At 36.9% G+C, this 17,577-nt stretch overlaps 3 protein-coding genes across 4 annotated transcripts; 1 reads left to right on the top strand and 2 right to left on the bottom strand.

Moving 5' to 3' along the window:
• Positions 1-226: 226 nt before the first annotated feature.
• Positions 227-1,831, bottom strand: Pig-c (phosphatidylinositol glycan anchor biosynthesis class C). 2 transcript variants are annotated; one of them, XM_077406438.1, is made up of 3 exons: positions 1,690-1,831; positions 1,287-1,366; positions 227-1,186 (listed from the first exon to the last, which is right to left on the bottom strand). In XM_077406438.1, the coding sequence occupies exon 3, from the start codon at positions 1,132-1,134 to the stop codon at positions 316-318; it is 819 nt and encodes a 272-aa protein (XP_077262564.1). In that variant the 5' UTR covers positions 1,135-1,186; positions 1,287-1,366; positions 1,690-1,831; the 3' UTR covers positions 227-315. The 2 variants fall into 2 exon arrangements, with proteins under 2 accessions (XP_077262564.1, XP_077262559.1); XM_077406433.1 differs by having other exon boundaries at positions 1,631-1,772.
• A 58-nt stretch (positions 1,832-1,889) lies between these two features.
• Ubc10 (ubiquitin conjugating enzyme 10) lies at positions 1,890-6,346 on the top strand. The gene is made up of 4 exons (XM_077406446.1): positions 1,890-2,063; positions 2,449-2,544; positions 3,488-3,674; positions 3,884-6,346. Exons 1-4 carry the CDS (start codon positions 2,037-2,039, stop codon positions 4,051-4,053), a joined length of 480 nt encoding a protein of 159 aa, XP_077262572.1. The 5' UTR covers positions 1,890-2,036; the 3' UTR covers positions 4,054-6,346.
• Positions 6,347-6,770: 424 nt separating this feature from the next.
• On the bottom strand, positions 6,771-16,203 carry Cul3 (cullin 3). Its single transcript, XM_077406453.1, is given in 15 exon segments — positions 6,771-7,501; positions 7,776-7,832; positions 7,909-8,036; positions 8,205-8,343; positions 8,737-8,906; positions 9,016-9,248; positions 9,338-9,515; positions 9,741-9,848; positions 9,975-10,145; positions 10,218-10,506; positions 10,508-10,608; positions 10,872-11,051; positions 11,124-11,327; positions 11,515-11,898; positions 14,920-16,203. Coding segments are annotated over 14 exon segments (2,370 nt in total). The 5' UTR covers positions 14,980-16,203; the 3' UTR covers positions 6,771-7,501; positions 7,776-7,807.
• Between the last annotated feature and the right edge of the window lie 1,374 nt (positions 16,204-17,577).

The raw sequence follows: 17,577 nt of genomic DNA, 5'->3' as shown, positions 1-17,577 counted from the left end.
AAAATTACGTACTTTTAAGTCATTTTCCTTTGCATCTCTTGCAAAATGTAATAAATTTATATTAGCATACTTCTTCCATGTTCTCCTTTTCTATCTAACATGTGTATCATGCAATAAAATATATTCTTGCAAAATTATTTATTACATGAATAATATAAATAATACTATGTAAAGATGTGTGATAAATATAGAATATTGGATTTAAAAAAATAACGAGTATACACAATTCTGGATTACATGGTTGTTATAAATGTACATATATACAAGTTTCTAACTACGACAGATTCTCGTAAAGAAATCCAATTCTATTTCTTTTTAAGAAGCGATTACTGCCTCATCCCAAGGACCATAAATGTTATTTTTATATTTCTGGCATCTGATATACAAAAGTGGACAAACAAAATGAATGAATATTACAGCGATAATAAAAACGTAGGAGAACCTTCGTGAGACAAATAGAAGCAAATATATAGTGCCGATTGTCAGAACGACTGATACGACAATTTTATTATTTATTTGCGACAGCAAATAAGGTAACAGTACGAAACACTGAACTGAAACGGTTAAAAGCGAAAAGGCATGTAACGGAGACGCTAATCTGGAGGCCAACATTAATGAGCCAAAGATTGAGGAAGTTATGGATAAAGAGTCCGAGAGAAAGATCTGTGACGATCCATATTTGCTGAATACTAAATGGGTGAGAAACATCAATATCGTCATAGCGTAAATTGTATCGGTACTGATCGTTTCCGTTAAGGTTTTCAAAATGGGCGATAATATGTAACCAAATGTTAGAAATATTAATACCGTCCGCAAATCCTTTGTTAGTTTTACAGGCCGATCAGGCATTTTCATATTGTATATAAAATACCCAAGGATCGTCAGCACGCTCCCTGATATCACGACAACGTTTGGCGTGGTCCATTCGTTGTTCAGCCAGATAAATATGTTGACGAAGAGTACAACAACGCTCAGTCTCGTGGATATGCTGGCGCCCAAGCTTATCGCTTCTATTAACGTCACGTTATTCGGTTTTATATTTTTACGCATTTGCTTCAAGAAGGAACTGTCCGTATAATTGTCAGGCAATCCGTAATTTTCATACAAATTTTTCTGCCATTGTACTTCTCTCATCTTGCATTAAGTACACACTTTCAGGACAGTTCTCAAAGTTCTTCCCCCGTTCCTACAAAGTTTTAAATAAGTTTATGAATTGACTACATTGGCCAAGGCACTTGATAGTAAAATTACTTATTAGTTCTAACAATAACAATAACTATGCTTACCACCGCTAATTTGGGTGCGCGGAATACATTGTTAACGTATAGTTAACTAATGTGTCTCTTACATAGGTATCGCTCATTTGCTGCAACAATGACACAACTCAAAGATCAAAGTTTTCCAGAAAATAAATTTGAATACCGAATCATTACAATTTTGTTACATTAATTTTTTAATTGCGATTTTGGTGTAATAACCAATTGTGGAAGAATACAAATATTTAGCTATAAACTTTATTCAGTGCGTCGAACTCTTATCATTCTTTCGCAAAGAACTCAAAAATCATGATATAATTAATAATATATGAAATACATGTTACATCATGTCAAAAATGACAGTTTTTACTTACGAAATGGAATCATATTTCTGTCAAAATTTAAGGCGAGTTGAATTTAAGTGAACATTTACCGAAAACTTTTCAACAATCGTTTATATCCCGAGACACGTTATTGCCTCGATCTCGCAGCATATATATATTCTGGACATTTCGAGCAACCGTGGGTAAATCTTCGCGCGGCACGCGCCGCCATGACCGATCGTCGGAGCGTCGGCGGTCGGACCTGTCGCCGCGCGCGCGCGTCGCCATCTTTTCCCTCACCCGGGAAACCCGGCCGCCGGGTGGAATTTATCATCCTCCGAGAGGGAACGGGGTGCCCTGGGAAATTTGTCGGGGAACTGTCGTCCGCTCCGCGGGAGACGCGCACTGGCGGCGGGCTCGGCAAGTTTTGCTGCTTTTAGTGGAATTTATTTTCAAAATGGCTGCTACGAGGAGGTTGCAAAAGGTAAATTCGAGGTAGTCGTCGTGGTCGGTCGCGCAACGTCGACGGGGCCGGTGACGATGTCGGGGTCGTCGCACGGGATCGACCCGCGCGCGGACGCGCCTTCACGCGCGTGTCGCTCGGCGGGAACGGGCTCTCGCGCGTCAGTGGCCCGTCCTCGCCTCGTCGCTCTACATCGAGGGGCACCCCGTCGGTTACTCCTGTCTCGCGCGCGCGCCCGCGCGCGCCAATGTCGCCGGCAACCGCGGGGGTCGTTACCCCGGGGCCCGGGACCCGTGCCCCCGTCGCGTCGCGTTCCCCACGGACGGGCCCCGTCCGACCGCCGCTCCGGGGGCGGCCTCGAAACCCGGCGGCACGGACTCCACTCAGCCTGTGTGACTTTTTCCAGGAACTCGGCGACCTCAGGGCGTCGGCGATGAAGAACTTCACAAATATCCAAGTAGACGAGTCCAATATCCTCACCTGGCAGGGCCTGATATTGCCGGTACGTCGTTCGTCGTCGTCGTCGTCGTCGTCGTCTACCCCCTTGGGGATTCGAGGGGGGCACGTAACCTAAAATACGCGCGCGCACGGGTGCAAAGTGCACGTCCCGTGAGTCGTGACTCATCCCGTTTCTCTCTCAAGAATGTACTTCCTTACATTTCTTTCGCATTCAAGGTGAGACAAATGTAGCTTGTTCTTGAGAGAGGAAGATCCCGTTTCTCTCTCTCTCTCTCTCTCGAGTGTACTTCTTTACATTTCTTTCACATTTAAGGTGAGACAAATGTAGCTTATGTTCTTGAGAGAGGAAGAAAAGTAAATGAAAATGTAATTAACTCAACGGTGCGTGCCTGAATATACATTAATATTTGGATTATATGAATTTATATATATTATATTTGTGTTGCCTATAATCGCTTGATTCAAACATTCCGATAAAACCAGTCCGATCTGTATTTTATCCTTCGTATGGAAAGTCATTTTTTCAATACAAATTTCTGCAATATTCCACGGTACGCTAGAAAAACTCATTTAAATAAATGTATGAAAATTTATACACTTTACACTTGATTAGTGATCGTAAGTATTGTTGAATGTGCAGTGAGTTTTGCTGCATATATTGTAAGAATATAGTATATAATGTATGATTTATGTTGCAATTATACGTATATAATTTTTAGACTCTACAATCTCTGTGCACAAAATTGATTGTAACTGTTATATCTTATATAGTAGAATATTTTTTAGAAACATTATTTCTTGTTTAGGAAAAAATATATAAGATATTATTATTTTAACATATTATTTTAAGTACGTGAATATTATTGCTATGATTTCCTTCAAGTGTAGCACAGTCTTATGTTGCTTCCATGATGTGTGACGTATGTGTTATATTTTACTAGTAATCTATAGATATTGGTAAAGACATGAGATGTTTTCTTCCACAGGACAACCCACCGTACAACAAAGGCGCGTTTCGCATCGAAATTAATTTTCCCGCAGAATACCCCTTCAAACCGCCAAGAATAAATTTCAAAACGAAGATATATCATCCAAACGTAGACGAAAAGGGACAGATATGTTTGCCAATTATAAGCGCGGAAAATTGGAAACCTGCTACAAAAACGGACCAAGGTCAGTCTCTACGTTTCAACTTAACGGCTATTTTGTATTTTAATAGTGATTTATAAAAATGCTTCTAAGACTTGAGTATAATTGCTACTAGTTGCAATTTGTAAAATTCATATTTCTAAAACAGCGTAAACATAAAAAACTAATATGTTTCTTTTTCAAGAAAAAAAGAGAATATTCTTAATTTTACATATGCCATTTTACACTTGCAGTGATCCAAGCTTTGATAGCATTAGTGAATGATCCTGAGCCCGAGCATCCCTTGAGAGCGGATCTAGCTGAGGAATTTCTGAAGGATAGAAAAAAGTTTTTAAAAAATGCGGAAGAGTTTACAAAAAAGCATGCCGAGAAGAGGCGGGAATCATCATCTTCTAACGAATAACCCCGAATGATTAGCTTTACTTACCATCACCACCACGATGCCTGCCGCCCGTCAGCTGATTTAAACTCAAGCCAATGTATACCTGTCTGTTAATCCCCGTGGAATCTCACAGATTCGAGTTGAGATGACTCTGTACAGTATTGGTTAACACCGACGCAAATTGCATAATGTTGCATAATGTTTATAAGAAGTGGGATGAACTTTTCAGAGTACAGTAAATTATGATGAATAACTGTATCATATTGTATACAATTTATACTTGAAGTCATATGCAATTATACTTTGATTTATCATCGAAAGGTCGCGTTACATTCCAGCTTGATCCTGTAGGAATGTATACGATGATGAAAAATGATTCAGCATAGAGACATCATGTTTATCAGATTTAGCAGCGTATGTAATGCAGTATGTATTGAAGTACACATAATTTCCAATGTTGTTTAAGATGTTAATTTATAATTGCATTTCGAATTTATAGCTACTGCTTTATAACTGTTACTAATATTAAGATCGCAAGTAATAAAAGAGGAACGTTTGCTCTCAAATTTCTTTAACGAAAACAAAAGAGTGTAATTGTAATTACAATTTTAATTGTAATATAAAATTGAAATTTTTGTCAATCTTTTCGCGATATAATATTGAATTTTTTATAATGTAGCGAATATATAATTTAATGTTTTTCATTAATTAAAAAAAAATGTAAACTTTTTTGTCTTTATTTTCGACTCCAAGTACTTTTCAATATCTAAATGCAATGTAAATTTTCTTCACAGGGGGATGGATGTCTGCAGATTTCATTTTATATCCTGTACAGAACTGTCTTAAATTGCTGTAATATGAAACCTGATATGTTAAATTTGTTTACAGTTTTTGCTGGCACATTTGTGATTATCGAAAAATATAAAAATCAAGAACTAAAACGTTTAGAAACATTTTTTTTATGTCGCCATTCAAATTATAAAAAGAATAATAAACAAGATTACAACAAACATAGTCGAAATCATTGGAAAGAAGTCTAGTCATTTTTCTTTCCATTTGATTACTACAACTTCCGATTTCTACAATGGCTTAAAAGGCTAATGTTATGTGAAAATTGTGTGAATATTCTTTTTATATAACCTCGTAATATATTTGAATGGGCAAAGAAGTTGTTACAACTTCTATCTAAGCGTATGTAATGTAATATAAAATATATATATATATATATATATATATTTTATATATATATATATATATTATATATATATAATGTAATATATAATATATATATATATATATATATATATATATATATATATATAACATAATATATGAAAAATTGACAAAAGCTCCAGTTGCTGGAATATGAAATGTCTTCTTTGTACTATGTGTGCTGTGTTTATCGAATTGTATAGGATTAAGAAATACAATATTTCAAGAGTAGTAAGTTATATTTTTTGATATAAACGTGATGTGAATTATTTCTCCCATGTACTTCTATGAGAATTTCTAAAATTTTTATGATTATGCGAAATAATATTATTTACATTTCAATCTGTAATTCACATTTATGCAATAATTTACAGTAATATTTTGAAAAGTATATAAAATGCTAATGAAATTTTTGTTTATCTTTTAACAGCACATATAGATAAATAATTGTTTATAAAATCTTATAAAGATTGAAATCGCTATACAAGAAAATTTCTTGTTAAAAATATTAAATATTGTGAAGATACATGTTTAATAACATAATTTGTTTTTACGTTATTGCAATTATGAAAATAACAATCGTATTTTAATTGTGTTTATAACTTTTGCCCTGTATTGTATTAAAATTTCTTCAGACAATAAAACATACCGAGATAACATTAATCGTTACGATGACTAATGTATCTCACACTGTAAGAAACATTATTTGGATGCTATTCATTATACTGGATATTATTACGTATGTAAAAACTTTATACAGCTATTGTTACGGATTATATTCTCAACTGATAAACTTACAGTTCCCCATTGTTAAACCGTACGAATTACTTCAGCATTTATTTTTAGTATTACATATATTATACATTACATATAGATATGTAAAACTTTACAAGGGTAATTTTTTAGTTAGGGTAAACTGGATATATTTTGTGTTTGTTTAGCGTGTTAAACTTTGTATAGAAAATAAATGTATTGGGTGAATATTTCAGGAATAATAAGTGCTGTTGTAGCATTTTAATTTTATTCAGTTTTGTGTACGAAAAAGGGTAAAATCTTCATTTAAATATTAAAACTTTATCTTAATAAATAAAGAGAGAATACACAAATAAAAATAAAAACATGACACCAATCATTCGCCTTTCTTCACTACAACGTGAAAGTGTGCAATACATGTTTGAATTGAACTGCATTTTATTAAGATCTTCGTTTTTATTTAATCTCATGCGCACATATCATCCCGCTAACAAATTCTGCATCTCTTACAGATTCGTAGATCCCACTTTTGGCATACTATAATAAATATTCTGTGTTGTACTAAAACGGTCAGTGAATTAAATTGCAATGAAATAATTGAAAAGCTAGGTGGAAGAGGCGAAAGCTGTTAAGCGTCAACATTGGAGAGTGTATAATGTTTATTACTAAATAAATTCAAATTATATATTTATATAAATACAAAATAAATATAAGAAGATAAACATGATTTATATTTAGGGGTGTGGAGTGCAAACTTGAAAAATAATATTGAGTTGTTGGAAATGAGACAAGTATATTCTTAATAATACATTCACATCACTTATTTACATATATAATTGATAGACATCAACGTAAATAAAACTATATGTAAATGTACCATTTTTCTTCCTAAATTAACGATATATTCAGATAGTATTTGTTATCATAGACAATCACAGTCTTACAAGTGTAGAAAAATTTCTAATTGCGATATTATCAATGCGAATCATCTTCAGTAACTTAATTGTATTTCGCATCATTAGAAACGCACGTTAACTAAAATCTATCTAATTTAGAATACATATTCATTATAATGAGTACTCACATGTATTACATGCGTATTGTAATACAAGTGTAAGTCAAACAAATGCACATGTAATTGAAATGTAAAGAGTTGGAAAGCAGGTACAATCTCCATTATTACAAGAAATCAATGCCTCCCTGATTTAGATCTAAGGGCATCATTCCTTTGACACATCAACTTTTTCCACCAAACTAGTCAATTATCAAAAGAATATCTTGCCATTCATTTCAATTACAGAGATGTTCCATGATAACAAGTATATAAGTTGTCTAATTCAAATAAAATATTTTTTAATGCATATAAACATATCATCTCTCTCTCTCTTACAGTTTTCAGCACTCAATAATGACCCATTCTCTATTTTTTTTGTCTTTGTATTTGCAATATCGGCCGTATACTCAATATTTTACCATTTTCGATAAACTTCCCAATCATATATTCCTGTAAAGAACATTATACTATATATATATATATATATAGTCAATATATTAACTGTATACATATATACAGAATATCCAAACTCTATGGAAATATAATTTTCTTGTTGACATGGAATATCCCCTGGACAATAATAATTCACAACCGAGAAATGAGAATAACAAGAAGATAACGATAATGACGCCAAATAATGGTGATGTAATAATGATTCGGTGAATAAAATATGAAGAATCATTAATGTGTAGTAAGAGGATATATATTATTACAAATTACTTACATGTTTGTACACATCCAATATTGAATTCAGCATTAAGCAACATATGTATACACCTTCCTGTAAATCGTAGAATGTATTAGTTTGTGTGTATTTCTGTAAATATTAGCGTCAATGTATAACATGCATTACATACCGATCTTCCGGTGTACGAGCCAAGTACTCTCGTTCGATTAAGCCTTCGATACGTTTCTTAATTATTACAGGTGAAGGCAAAAATCGACCTCTTAACTGTTCTGTTACTTCTGTTACCAGTATATTATGCTAATAAAAGAGAAAATAAATTGATATATTGATTATGCTTTATATATTCTACACATATTATAGCTTAACTCGAATAAAAAAATATTTTTTTTACGTTCGAAAAATATGTATCAATGAATTAACCGTGTACAGTGAATTTATATTTATAAGAAATTTCAATTTACATACAGGCATACGCTTTCGGGCTTTCATAATTCGCACGATGGCTGCTTCGATCTCGTGTTTCCGGTCTTCATCGACTTTATTGCGTGTCTCTCTTCTCTCAGGTTCGGATTCTCCCTTCGCTGCTACGGTCTGGATCTTTACTCTTAACAAAAGCGATACAAATATTCAATAAAAGATGGTTATTTACATCACATATATTATTAACACATTCGCAGCCACTAACGTAATTTTATGTCACTTTTAAGATTTGTAGCCAATTGTCCTTGATGTAATTTTACGTCATTTTAAAATGTAGTTTGTTGCCGCTGGTATAACTTAACGTTATTTTATATTTTTAGAAAAGCACATTATTTTATGATTCTGCAGCTATCTAACAATAAATAGATTTCAAAATAAGCATTTAAACGGAATTAAAAATAGTTTGGATCAAAAAATGAAACAAATTTACACGTAGCTCTCAGTACAGCCACGCGCTCGAATCGCCAGGTGCGAAAGTGTTAATATATGTATCATTTATTGCATAAAAATATAATACCTATGTAATTTACTGGTAAAACTGTCGTTCACACAGAAACAATTCGTAGATTCAATTTCCTTGGTACGAGGATGTTTAAGTAAAATTCTTTGAGTAGCTTTACCCATGGCAAGAGATTGCAATGCTCTGACCAAGTCCCTCTCTGGAATATCGGTTTCACCTTGAATTTCCTACACAATATTCATACATATGTACATATAGAAATTATAAACATTTTTGATTCTTCATGTAACATGTAGATGTAATTAATTAGCTGCTTAAACTCATATCACAACTCACCTCATATGTTAACCTTTCTCTTTTATTGAACAGCATTAACACACACATTTGGTAAGTGGAAACTTGTATTATGTGCTTTCGTGGTGTACTACACATGCTGCTTCGCTGGCTCACTAAGCTGCTACTTGCGCTACCATTCCCAATAGAACTCGAAGATGATGGAGTATCCAAGCCTCCGCAATTACTCTCTTCTCTTCGTGGTCCATAGAATACAGCGTTTAGATCCGCAGAGCCTGTACAAATTTTTATCATTGCACTCATTATATTACTAAATGTTTAAGTAAAAACAGATATTGATAAAGACATAAAAATAATAACTCACCTAATTGTGGCTGTAACGTTAATTGTCGGCCGCTATGTTTAGCTAGGTAGAAGCGCCGGAAGGCATCAAAGGCATCACGCGGAGCAGTGGGCATACTGCATTTTGGAGTGGCTGATTGCGTTGGCCAGAAACCAGTTGTGAGCACCCGGACACTTATATCCACACCATGTAGATTTGTCTTTACGAAACATACACAGATAAGCCATAAAATAATAATCTATATCTATGGTATACGCGTAAATACAAATTTTATCAAATATTTTAACTAAACATAACCAGAATATTACGCGTTAACAATCATTTCTGCAACTTGCATTTAAGATATACTCTGTCATAATAAAACCTTTTATTATATTTTCTTTGTTAGCTGGTCTATGCTTTATTATATTATTTTGATACTTACGCCAAACGTAAGAACATGGTCCTTAAATTCATCCATAATAGTGTTGCTGACTGTTATATCCTTAAACATGCCTTCTAACTTTGATGTGAACTGACATCCACATTCAGTCTAAAAAAATAATCAAAAAATATGTTTTTAATTTCTTTTAATACAAAAATGTAAGCAATACCCGTTTCAGATACGAACAAAACTATTTTGATCTAGAATATCATTATATCTAGTTCTAGTTCTCACCTTAAGTTTGGATATCATATTCTTTTCACTATCATCTGAAACAGACTTATTCAACAATAATCGTTTGGCTAAGTGTTGTTTATAGTACCGTTCAAATACATCCTTTTCTTGCAAGAAACGGAATAAAACCATAGTTTTATCTAGGATCCCTTCAATCTCCTGCTCTGTCATCTAAAACCAAATGTATTCATGTATCGAAAGTCATACGATATGTAACAATGCAATTATACACATAATACTAACTCCTTTAACGCCTTTCTTCACGTTGTCGTCGATAAATAGCGACAGATATTTCGCGCTTTTAGCCTTAGGATTCACGTCATTAAGCAAGTATTTAAACGTGGATGCTATCATCTGTTCATAATTCTCGTCATTATTGAAAGAATGATGTAGAAAATGATCAAAGCGCGCTTTTAGTTTTAACAAGTTTTGGACGTAAAGAATGGCCGTTGTGGTTGATTCGTGCTCTCCTTGCACTAACGCGAGGCCCTGCTCTCTGAGGAACTGAGATACAAGTCGCGCACCACATAATGCGCACTTCGTTTGATACTCTCGAAAATTGTTTATACATATTACCAAGTTCTTCCGTTTTCTCATTTTCAAGCCGGTGTGCTACTCTATAATTGTTTTCCATCTGTCAAACAAAAGATGTTAAGGTACATAACACATAATATATATTATGTGCTAAACATGTGATTATAACACATGACATATAAGTTTAATCGTCCATTGATACAGGGGATCGATCATGTATCTTTTCCCCTAAGACGGAAACGTGAAAGGTGAAAAGTTTATCTCTTTCTATTCAATAGAAAGAGATAGTTACATGAAACTTTTCATGTTTCCGCTCTAAGGAAAAAATTACACGATCGCTACCCAGATCGTAAATAAACACACCTCAACAATGGTTTTCATGTGTATTTTGATTAACTCTTCTTCTACAACTTCTACTATCCGTGATTCAGTTGATTCATCTAAATAATGTTTTGCCCTTTCAGATTCTTCGCAGATTCTAGCTTCAACTTTTTTTATATATACCGATGCACTATTTTCTGCCAGAAATTTTTGAGATTCCATCTGAAGAAAATTTTGCAGGTTACACATGCGCATGTAAGACTATCGTACGTAATCTCATTATTGGACGCTCACTCTATAAAACTCAGCACTTTGTTGTAAAAAAGGCCTTTCAAAATCTTCCTCATAAACTTGGCGATTGTTAATTCCAAGTAACATTAACATTTGGCAGGCATTTTTTATAGCGCTACGATCTACAACTTCTCCTCTTCTTTCCCTCGCGACCATACCTAATAATGTTTCCCGTAAATGGTCTCTAACACATCCATATCTGACCACCTGAAAAATTAATAAGAAACTCCTCAATATATTAAACATACAATATTAAACAACAATTATTTTATATAAATCAACAGCAACTTAACCTTGCAAAATCAACAATCATATAAAGTACTATTTTATTACGATAGAACTTTGTGACTTCTAAATTCTTTATAAGACAATGCAAATAAAAAATGAAAATTACCTGATCTCGAAAAATAATTAATCCAAGATTATACACATTGTCTACATCATTCTGTTGAACATACACTCTATCCATGTACATCAAGATATCCCTGATCATCACCATTGACGTTTGATGATCGTTCCACGCTAGATTTAAAGTTTGTAGGAAGTTATTGTGCAAGGAACGAAGAACATCCTCTCGCACTTTGTTTTCAAGATGTTGCGTTACAACTTCCTTCAGTCCCGTGTATAATCGTTCGCCGTACTTGTGAAGAACCATCGTGTAAGCATTGCGATAAAGTTCTTCGAAACTGAGGCCAGAGTTATTTTTCTTCTGTATCTCTTGAATAGCACTCTTCAATAAGGTCCAGATGCTTTCTACATACTTCTCATCCATAGTTGTCTGTGAAAACAGAGTGTTTACGGTAGTTAATTGGCCATTGACTAAATAAGAAACTCATGTTTCTATTCATCTTAATTTAAGAGAAACCATAAATGCCTACAATAATTTGTAATATTAATATAATAATACAATTGCAAATGTAAAATACATTAAATAACGCAGATACAATTCATAAAAGCTCGTAAAAAATGTTAACTTATGCTTGCTGCATAAGCATAGTAAAGATATTACAGGTAATAATTCTCACAAGAGTGTTACGAATTATGAGAGGATTGTTTTCGTGTGTTAACCCCGACGTTGGAATTATGTCAATCATTCTGCCGCCTTGCTGAAGATCATAGTCTTCATTTTCATAATACATGATTCTATCTCTTTTATGGTTCTGTTTTCTATTTCTGTATAGATGTGTTCCGTATAAATTGCTTGTACGTTTTGCTTTGTCATAACCTTGATTATGAAAATGTACATCCACAAATAAGTCTTTGTTAGAAGTAGAGAGATAAAATTATATACGTTTCTTTATTTAACATTTTATACGACATATATATATATATATATATATATATATATATATTTATCAAACATATTTTTATGCTATATGGTATATTATGTGAACGTAGTTTGTGTCACATAGACATTATTAAACAATGCAAACAAGTCTAACCTACTAATAAAATAAAATTTAATAAAATTATAACACATATACACACACAGACTTGCTATTAAATTCAAAGCAAGATAAGATTTTTTAGATTAAATTAATATTAAATTTATCAATATTAATTTATAAATCAATATTATATTTATTTGTCATATTCGCATCATAAAAGAATCTCATTTGCAGAGAGAAGCTTTTTAATTATACATCATAATAGAATTAAATATATTTTAGAAATAAATTCAACTCTGAGGTGAGCATTTACAAAAAATATGAGAAAAAGCAAGTTGAAAAATAGATCTATGACATTTTTCTATAGATAACATTACGTATAGAAATTTACAAGCAAAATGTTTGCGCAACGTACAGATTCTTATCAAAATCATGCGTGCCAATCTTTTCGTAAATTACTGGTAACATCATTTTACCTTATTACGTTATTCGGTACTGAAAAGCAAGGTATTTCTAGCATTGTAAAATTGACAGACAGTAAAACATGACATTAAAAATTTAGCACGGTTATATAGCTGCACTTTATTAACAACTGTCTTTTACACTACTATGGTAACCATTGTCGATGACCTCTTCTCATAGTTCAAACACGAACAATGCTTAAAACTGTATACCTTTGGTGAACACAACATAATATTTATCCAATTCAAATATTAGTGCCGCTAAGTAATACATTAGGATACGCAATACACAATTGGAAAAATAGCGTGAGAAAAATATGTGTGATTGATATGTAAAATTTAATTTATAAAATAAATATATTATCGCATATATATATATATATATATATATATATAGTTTTTTATTTTGCACTAAGGTTTGACATCCATTTCTATCAATGCAGATTAACTTTAATCTCGGTTTAACTTGCTTTTTATTTTTTTTTTATTTTTTTTTAATTCGTAGAACTAGAAAAAGGATAGCAAGTTAAACCAAAATCCAAGTTAATCTATGTTGGCAGAAATAGACATAAATCACAAAGATGTCAGTTTTATAAACTTATACGTGACACTGATCGCCATTATCTGGTTAGTTGATTCATAAAAAAGTAAATGCTGCCGCATAAATCAATGCATATACATCTATATAGCATTAAATAAAGATTTATTTATTTCAGGTGTTAGGACATTTTTAATTATTTTTTTAACCAATTGATTCCATTTAATACTAAAAACAAGGGGATCAAAATGACCCTTTGATATTTAACTTCAATTACTCATTTTTAAAACATCTTAATTTCTGAAATTTTCCCAGACTTTTATTGAAATTACATAGATGATTGATTTCATTAATTTGTGTGTTTTCTCTTTTCTTCTCTAAGATTTCTTTGGTTTTTAGTAGAAATAAATACGGATTGATCTCTGGTAGTTCTAGTGTTAAACAAAGATGACAGATTCCAACATCATCAGTCTCCCGGGCGATCATACATCGTTGTAATCTTATTTTTTTCTTGCGCATATCAAGGAGAGAGAGAGAGAGAGAGAGAGAGAGGAGAGAGAGAGAGAGAGAGAGAGAGAGAGAGAGGAGAGAGAGAGAGAGAGAGAGAGAGAGAGAAAGAGAGAGAGAAGTCACCGAGACGTTCAAGTGCAAGAGTGCAAAAAGGGTACGGAGATCAGCGTGTAACGCAAAATAGCGCTACGCAGATAAGCGCGATTTGGCAGACGTGTGCCGATGGTATCGTGTCACAAGGACTTCTTTTCAGCCGAGCTTCTCGCGCGCTCGCTCGCGCGGCTCATCTTTCCTCGGTTTCTTTTCACGTTGACGAGAAAAACCGAGAAAAATATGAACGTACGAGAGGTTCGGCTAAATAAGAACGGACGATTTCTCGACGGTACGACAAATCCTCCTCGATCCGTCACGCGGATGCACGCGGATACACGCGTACCTCTGCGAGCGAGCCCGTTGCGACTTGCGACGCCAACGGAGCTCGATCCTCGGACTCGAACTCGGACTCGGCGGACTCTAATTGGCGCGCGAGTCCGGAGCAGTCCAGAGGTGCGGGATTATTTACGACCGACACAACACGCCGTGCCATGTCCGCGTCGCGTCGCGTCGAGGTAGGTTATGGGATGATGTTTACAGGCGTCGGGTGCACTCCTGCCCTGCCGCCGTGACGCGACGGACACAAGGGCGCAAAAGGAAAACAAATAACAAGTAAATAAATAAGCCTGGTCGCGCGCGCGCGCGTGAACGCGCGTGAACGCGAAAGAACACGGCGCGCGCGGAGGGTGTACGCGATGAGAAGGGGGGGAGGGAGCGGAGAGGACGAGAGCGACTCGCGCCCCCTCCCTCCCCTCCCCTTCGAACCCCCTCTGCCAGGAGGCGTCGCGAGCCGCGGGGAAATTACTCACCGGGAAAGCACGTATGCGCATCTTGCTCTCCTTCTTCATCAGAGCACTGCTCTTCATCATGTCGGGTTGGTCGGGTCTCGGGGTTCGCGTCGAAGGGGGGTTACCACGCCACCTCAGAAATGCCGTTCCGACGTGAAGGCTGCCTCGGCGAGCGCGCGACGCCGCGCGCACATCGACGCGCGGTGCACACGAACGCGGACGCGCAACACCACCACTGCCGCACGCGCGCACGCAAACGCACGCACGCAAACGCTGTCGCGGGCTTGCAAAGCTGCGAGACTCTCTCTCTCTCTCTCTCTCTAAACGAAGCGGCGGGCGAAACCCATTTACGTATCGGGAACAGCCGATGATCGCTCGCGGAGAGACGGTGGCGGCGGCAGCGGCGGCGGCGGTTACGCGAGTACACGCACACGCGCGGCGAGCAGCGGCGAGTCACTGGACGGCACCACTCGCGGGGGCAACGTGGTGAGGACCGACGTTTAGACACGGTTGTCGGGGTAGTCCCTTTTTCCTCCTGCGCCCCGCGCCCGAGCACATTTAACGATGCCTCTCCCGTGGGCGAGCGCTATCCTTCCGGTCCGGCGGACGAAACTCTCCTCTGAGGGACTGTGAGGGATAAAGGTGTGCGCTTTCGACTCTCGACGATGAAGGGAACCTGGGAAGAGCGAGCGACGAGGAGAGAGAGAGAAAGAGCAAGAGAGAGAGGGAGCAAGAGGAATAATGAGAGAGGGGGAAGGAGACGAGGAGAAACGAGCGAGAGAGAGAGAGAGACGGGCGAAACGGCGAAACAGTAGGCAGACACGACGTGCGTGGTGCGATGGAGTCGAGCGAGTCACGATTGACGATCGTGAGGGAAATATCAACGAGCCGTGGGGCGGCCGATCGCTGTGCGCTCCGCCTTCCCGTTTTCCGGCTCCGCCACGCGAGAAGCGTGCTTCGTTCCGCTGCCGACGACGATGGACGGATCGCGCACCGATATTCAATGAGGTGGCCGCGGGCGCGAGCGCGGTCGTCCTCGTGACATAATTGTGGAGCGGCGGCGGCGGCGGCAGCAGCAGCAGCAGCACGGCAGAAACGGAGCAGCGACGCGGGTCCTCTTCGTCGTGGCGCTCCCGCAACACCGTCCCGCTGTCAGCAGCACCGGGTATCCGCCACTATTCGCAAGCGACGAACGATGTCCGCGACACATGAATCACGACATTCACGACCACCAACGGGCACTGCGTGGCGTAGTTGCGTAGCGCGTTCTCTCCGTCTCTCGTGTTAGGATCGCCGTCGCGAGTCGTCGCGAATCATCCGGCGAATCATCGACTGGGCCTTTCTTTCGCGCGACCGTGCCGCCGCCCTAGCGGCGCGCTCGCGCGCCACGCGCCGCCACTTCCGTTTCGACCGTCGGTCGATAACGACGGAGAGCGGCGTTTTCTACTGATGGGGAAAAAGCAGTGCAGCGCTGCCCGCGCGCTGAGCGCAATTTTTTATTGTGTTCCAAATTTTGAAAATATCTGTGTGCGTGTGAAAATCAGTTCACTTGTTTTCAGCGTTTAGCGTTCTACTGACCAAAATTTGTCAAATTAAACACAGTAGAATAATAAAACACTGCTTCTTTGCACGGTTCATCTTTCTCCTCTTTTTCTTTTCGCGGTGGATGAAAGAAGAAGAGAAAAGATGAACTGTACAAGAAGTTCAGCTAAAAAGACCAGAGCAGAGGTGAACTCCATTCGTTTGCACTCTCTAATCCGTTTCTTTCATTTTCTCCTTTGTTACATGTTATTTGCACTTTTTGAAATTAAGATGAAAAATATGGGAGAAAATTGAGACAAAAAAGGCGAAGAAAGCACGAAAAATTCGTCTATAACAAAAAATGAAGCCCTCTTTCCAGGTTCCAAAATCTAAATTATAGCATGTCTTATTGTTTCGAACACGAAAAAACTCAGCTATTTTAATTCGTGAAAGATACGTTATTTTTCTATATTTATGCTGCTTTTTAAATATATTTTAGACTCGTATCTTTCTGCTTTTTTTTTTCAATATCGAAACTTTGGGTTGTTGTACATGCGACTAGCTGGTCTGCTGGGCCTGGCAGAACGCTGCTGTGGCGGTCCCGCGTCCCGCCTTCCGTATGACAACCTGGTCATCACCCTTGATACTCTTCACGAGCGTAAAACATAATAAAAGAAAATCCAATTTTAAATTACGTGAGATTCCCCACTAAGCTCTGGAGTCGCTTAATGATCTCAAAATTACGTGAGATCATTAAGCGACTCCTTAGCTTCGTGAGGAATCTCACGTAATTTAAAATTGGATTTTCCTTTATTATGTTTGGAAATTATTTTTGATGGAGCTCCTTTAACAGCTTTTTACTTTCGTGCAATTTCTGATCCAGGTTGATCTTCACCGCCTTCAGCTTGTCCTCGCTCGCCTGCAGTTTGTTCAGTTCATCTTTTAAAGAGTCCCGCCGCTCTACTAGCGCTTTGTTGATTTCCTTCAATTTATCCAGAATTACTCTTTAGCGCGTTCCTCGAGCTCAGATTTTTCTTAATGTCCCTCAATCTCTGTTCGTACGAACATCGCTCTCTAGTGTTTCTAACTTCTCTCTTTTTTTTATTTTTTTTTTATTTTTTTTTATTTTTTTCGGCAGTTTTAATGGCTACCTGCAGA

The sequence above is a fragment of the Temnothorax americanus genome, unplaced genomic scaffold (assembly GCF_048541705.1).
Source record: "Temnothorax americanus isolate GAGA-0224 unplaced genomic scaffold, ASM4854170v1 Scaffold1, whole genome shotgun sequence".
In the NCBI taxonomy this organism is placed as follows: Eukaryota; Metazoa; Arthropoda; class Insecta; order Hymenoptera; family Formicidae; genus Temnothorax; species Temnothorax americanus.
Note: the sequence above shows the minus strand (reverse complement) of the source record. Positions and strands in the feature narration are given on the sequence as shown.

Excerpts from the sequence above, each read along its gene's own strand:
- Pig-c (XM_077406438.1), bottom strand. The coding sequence starts at position 1,134 with ATGAGAGAAGTACAATGGCAGAAAAATTTGTATGAAAATTACGGATTG.
- Ubc10 (XM_077406446.1), top strand. The coding sequence starts at position 2,037 with ATGGCTGCTACGAGGAGGTTGCAAAAG. Across the intron at positions 2,545-3,487 it reads GGCAGGGCCTGATATTGCCG|GACAACCCACCGTACAACAA; the intron begins GTACGTCGTTCG and ends TTTCTTCCACAG. Across the intron at positions 3,675-3,883 it reads TGCTACAAAAACGGACCAAG|TGATCCAAGCTTTGATAGCA; the intron begins GTCAGTCTCTAC and ends TTACACTTGCAG.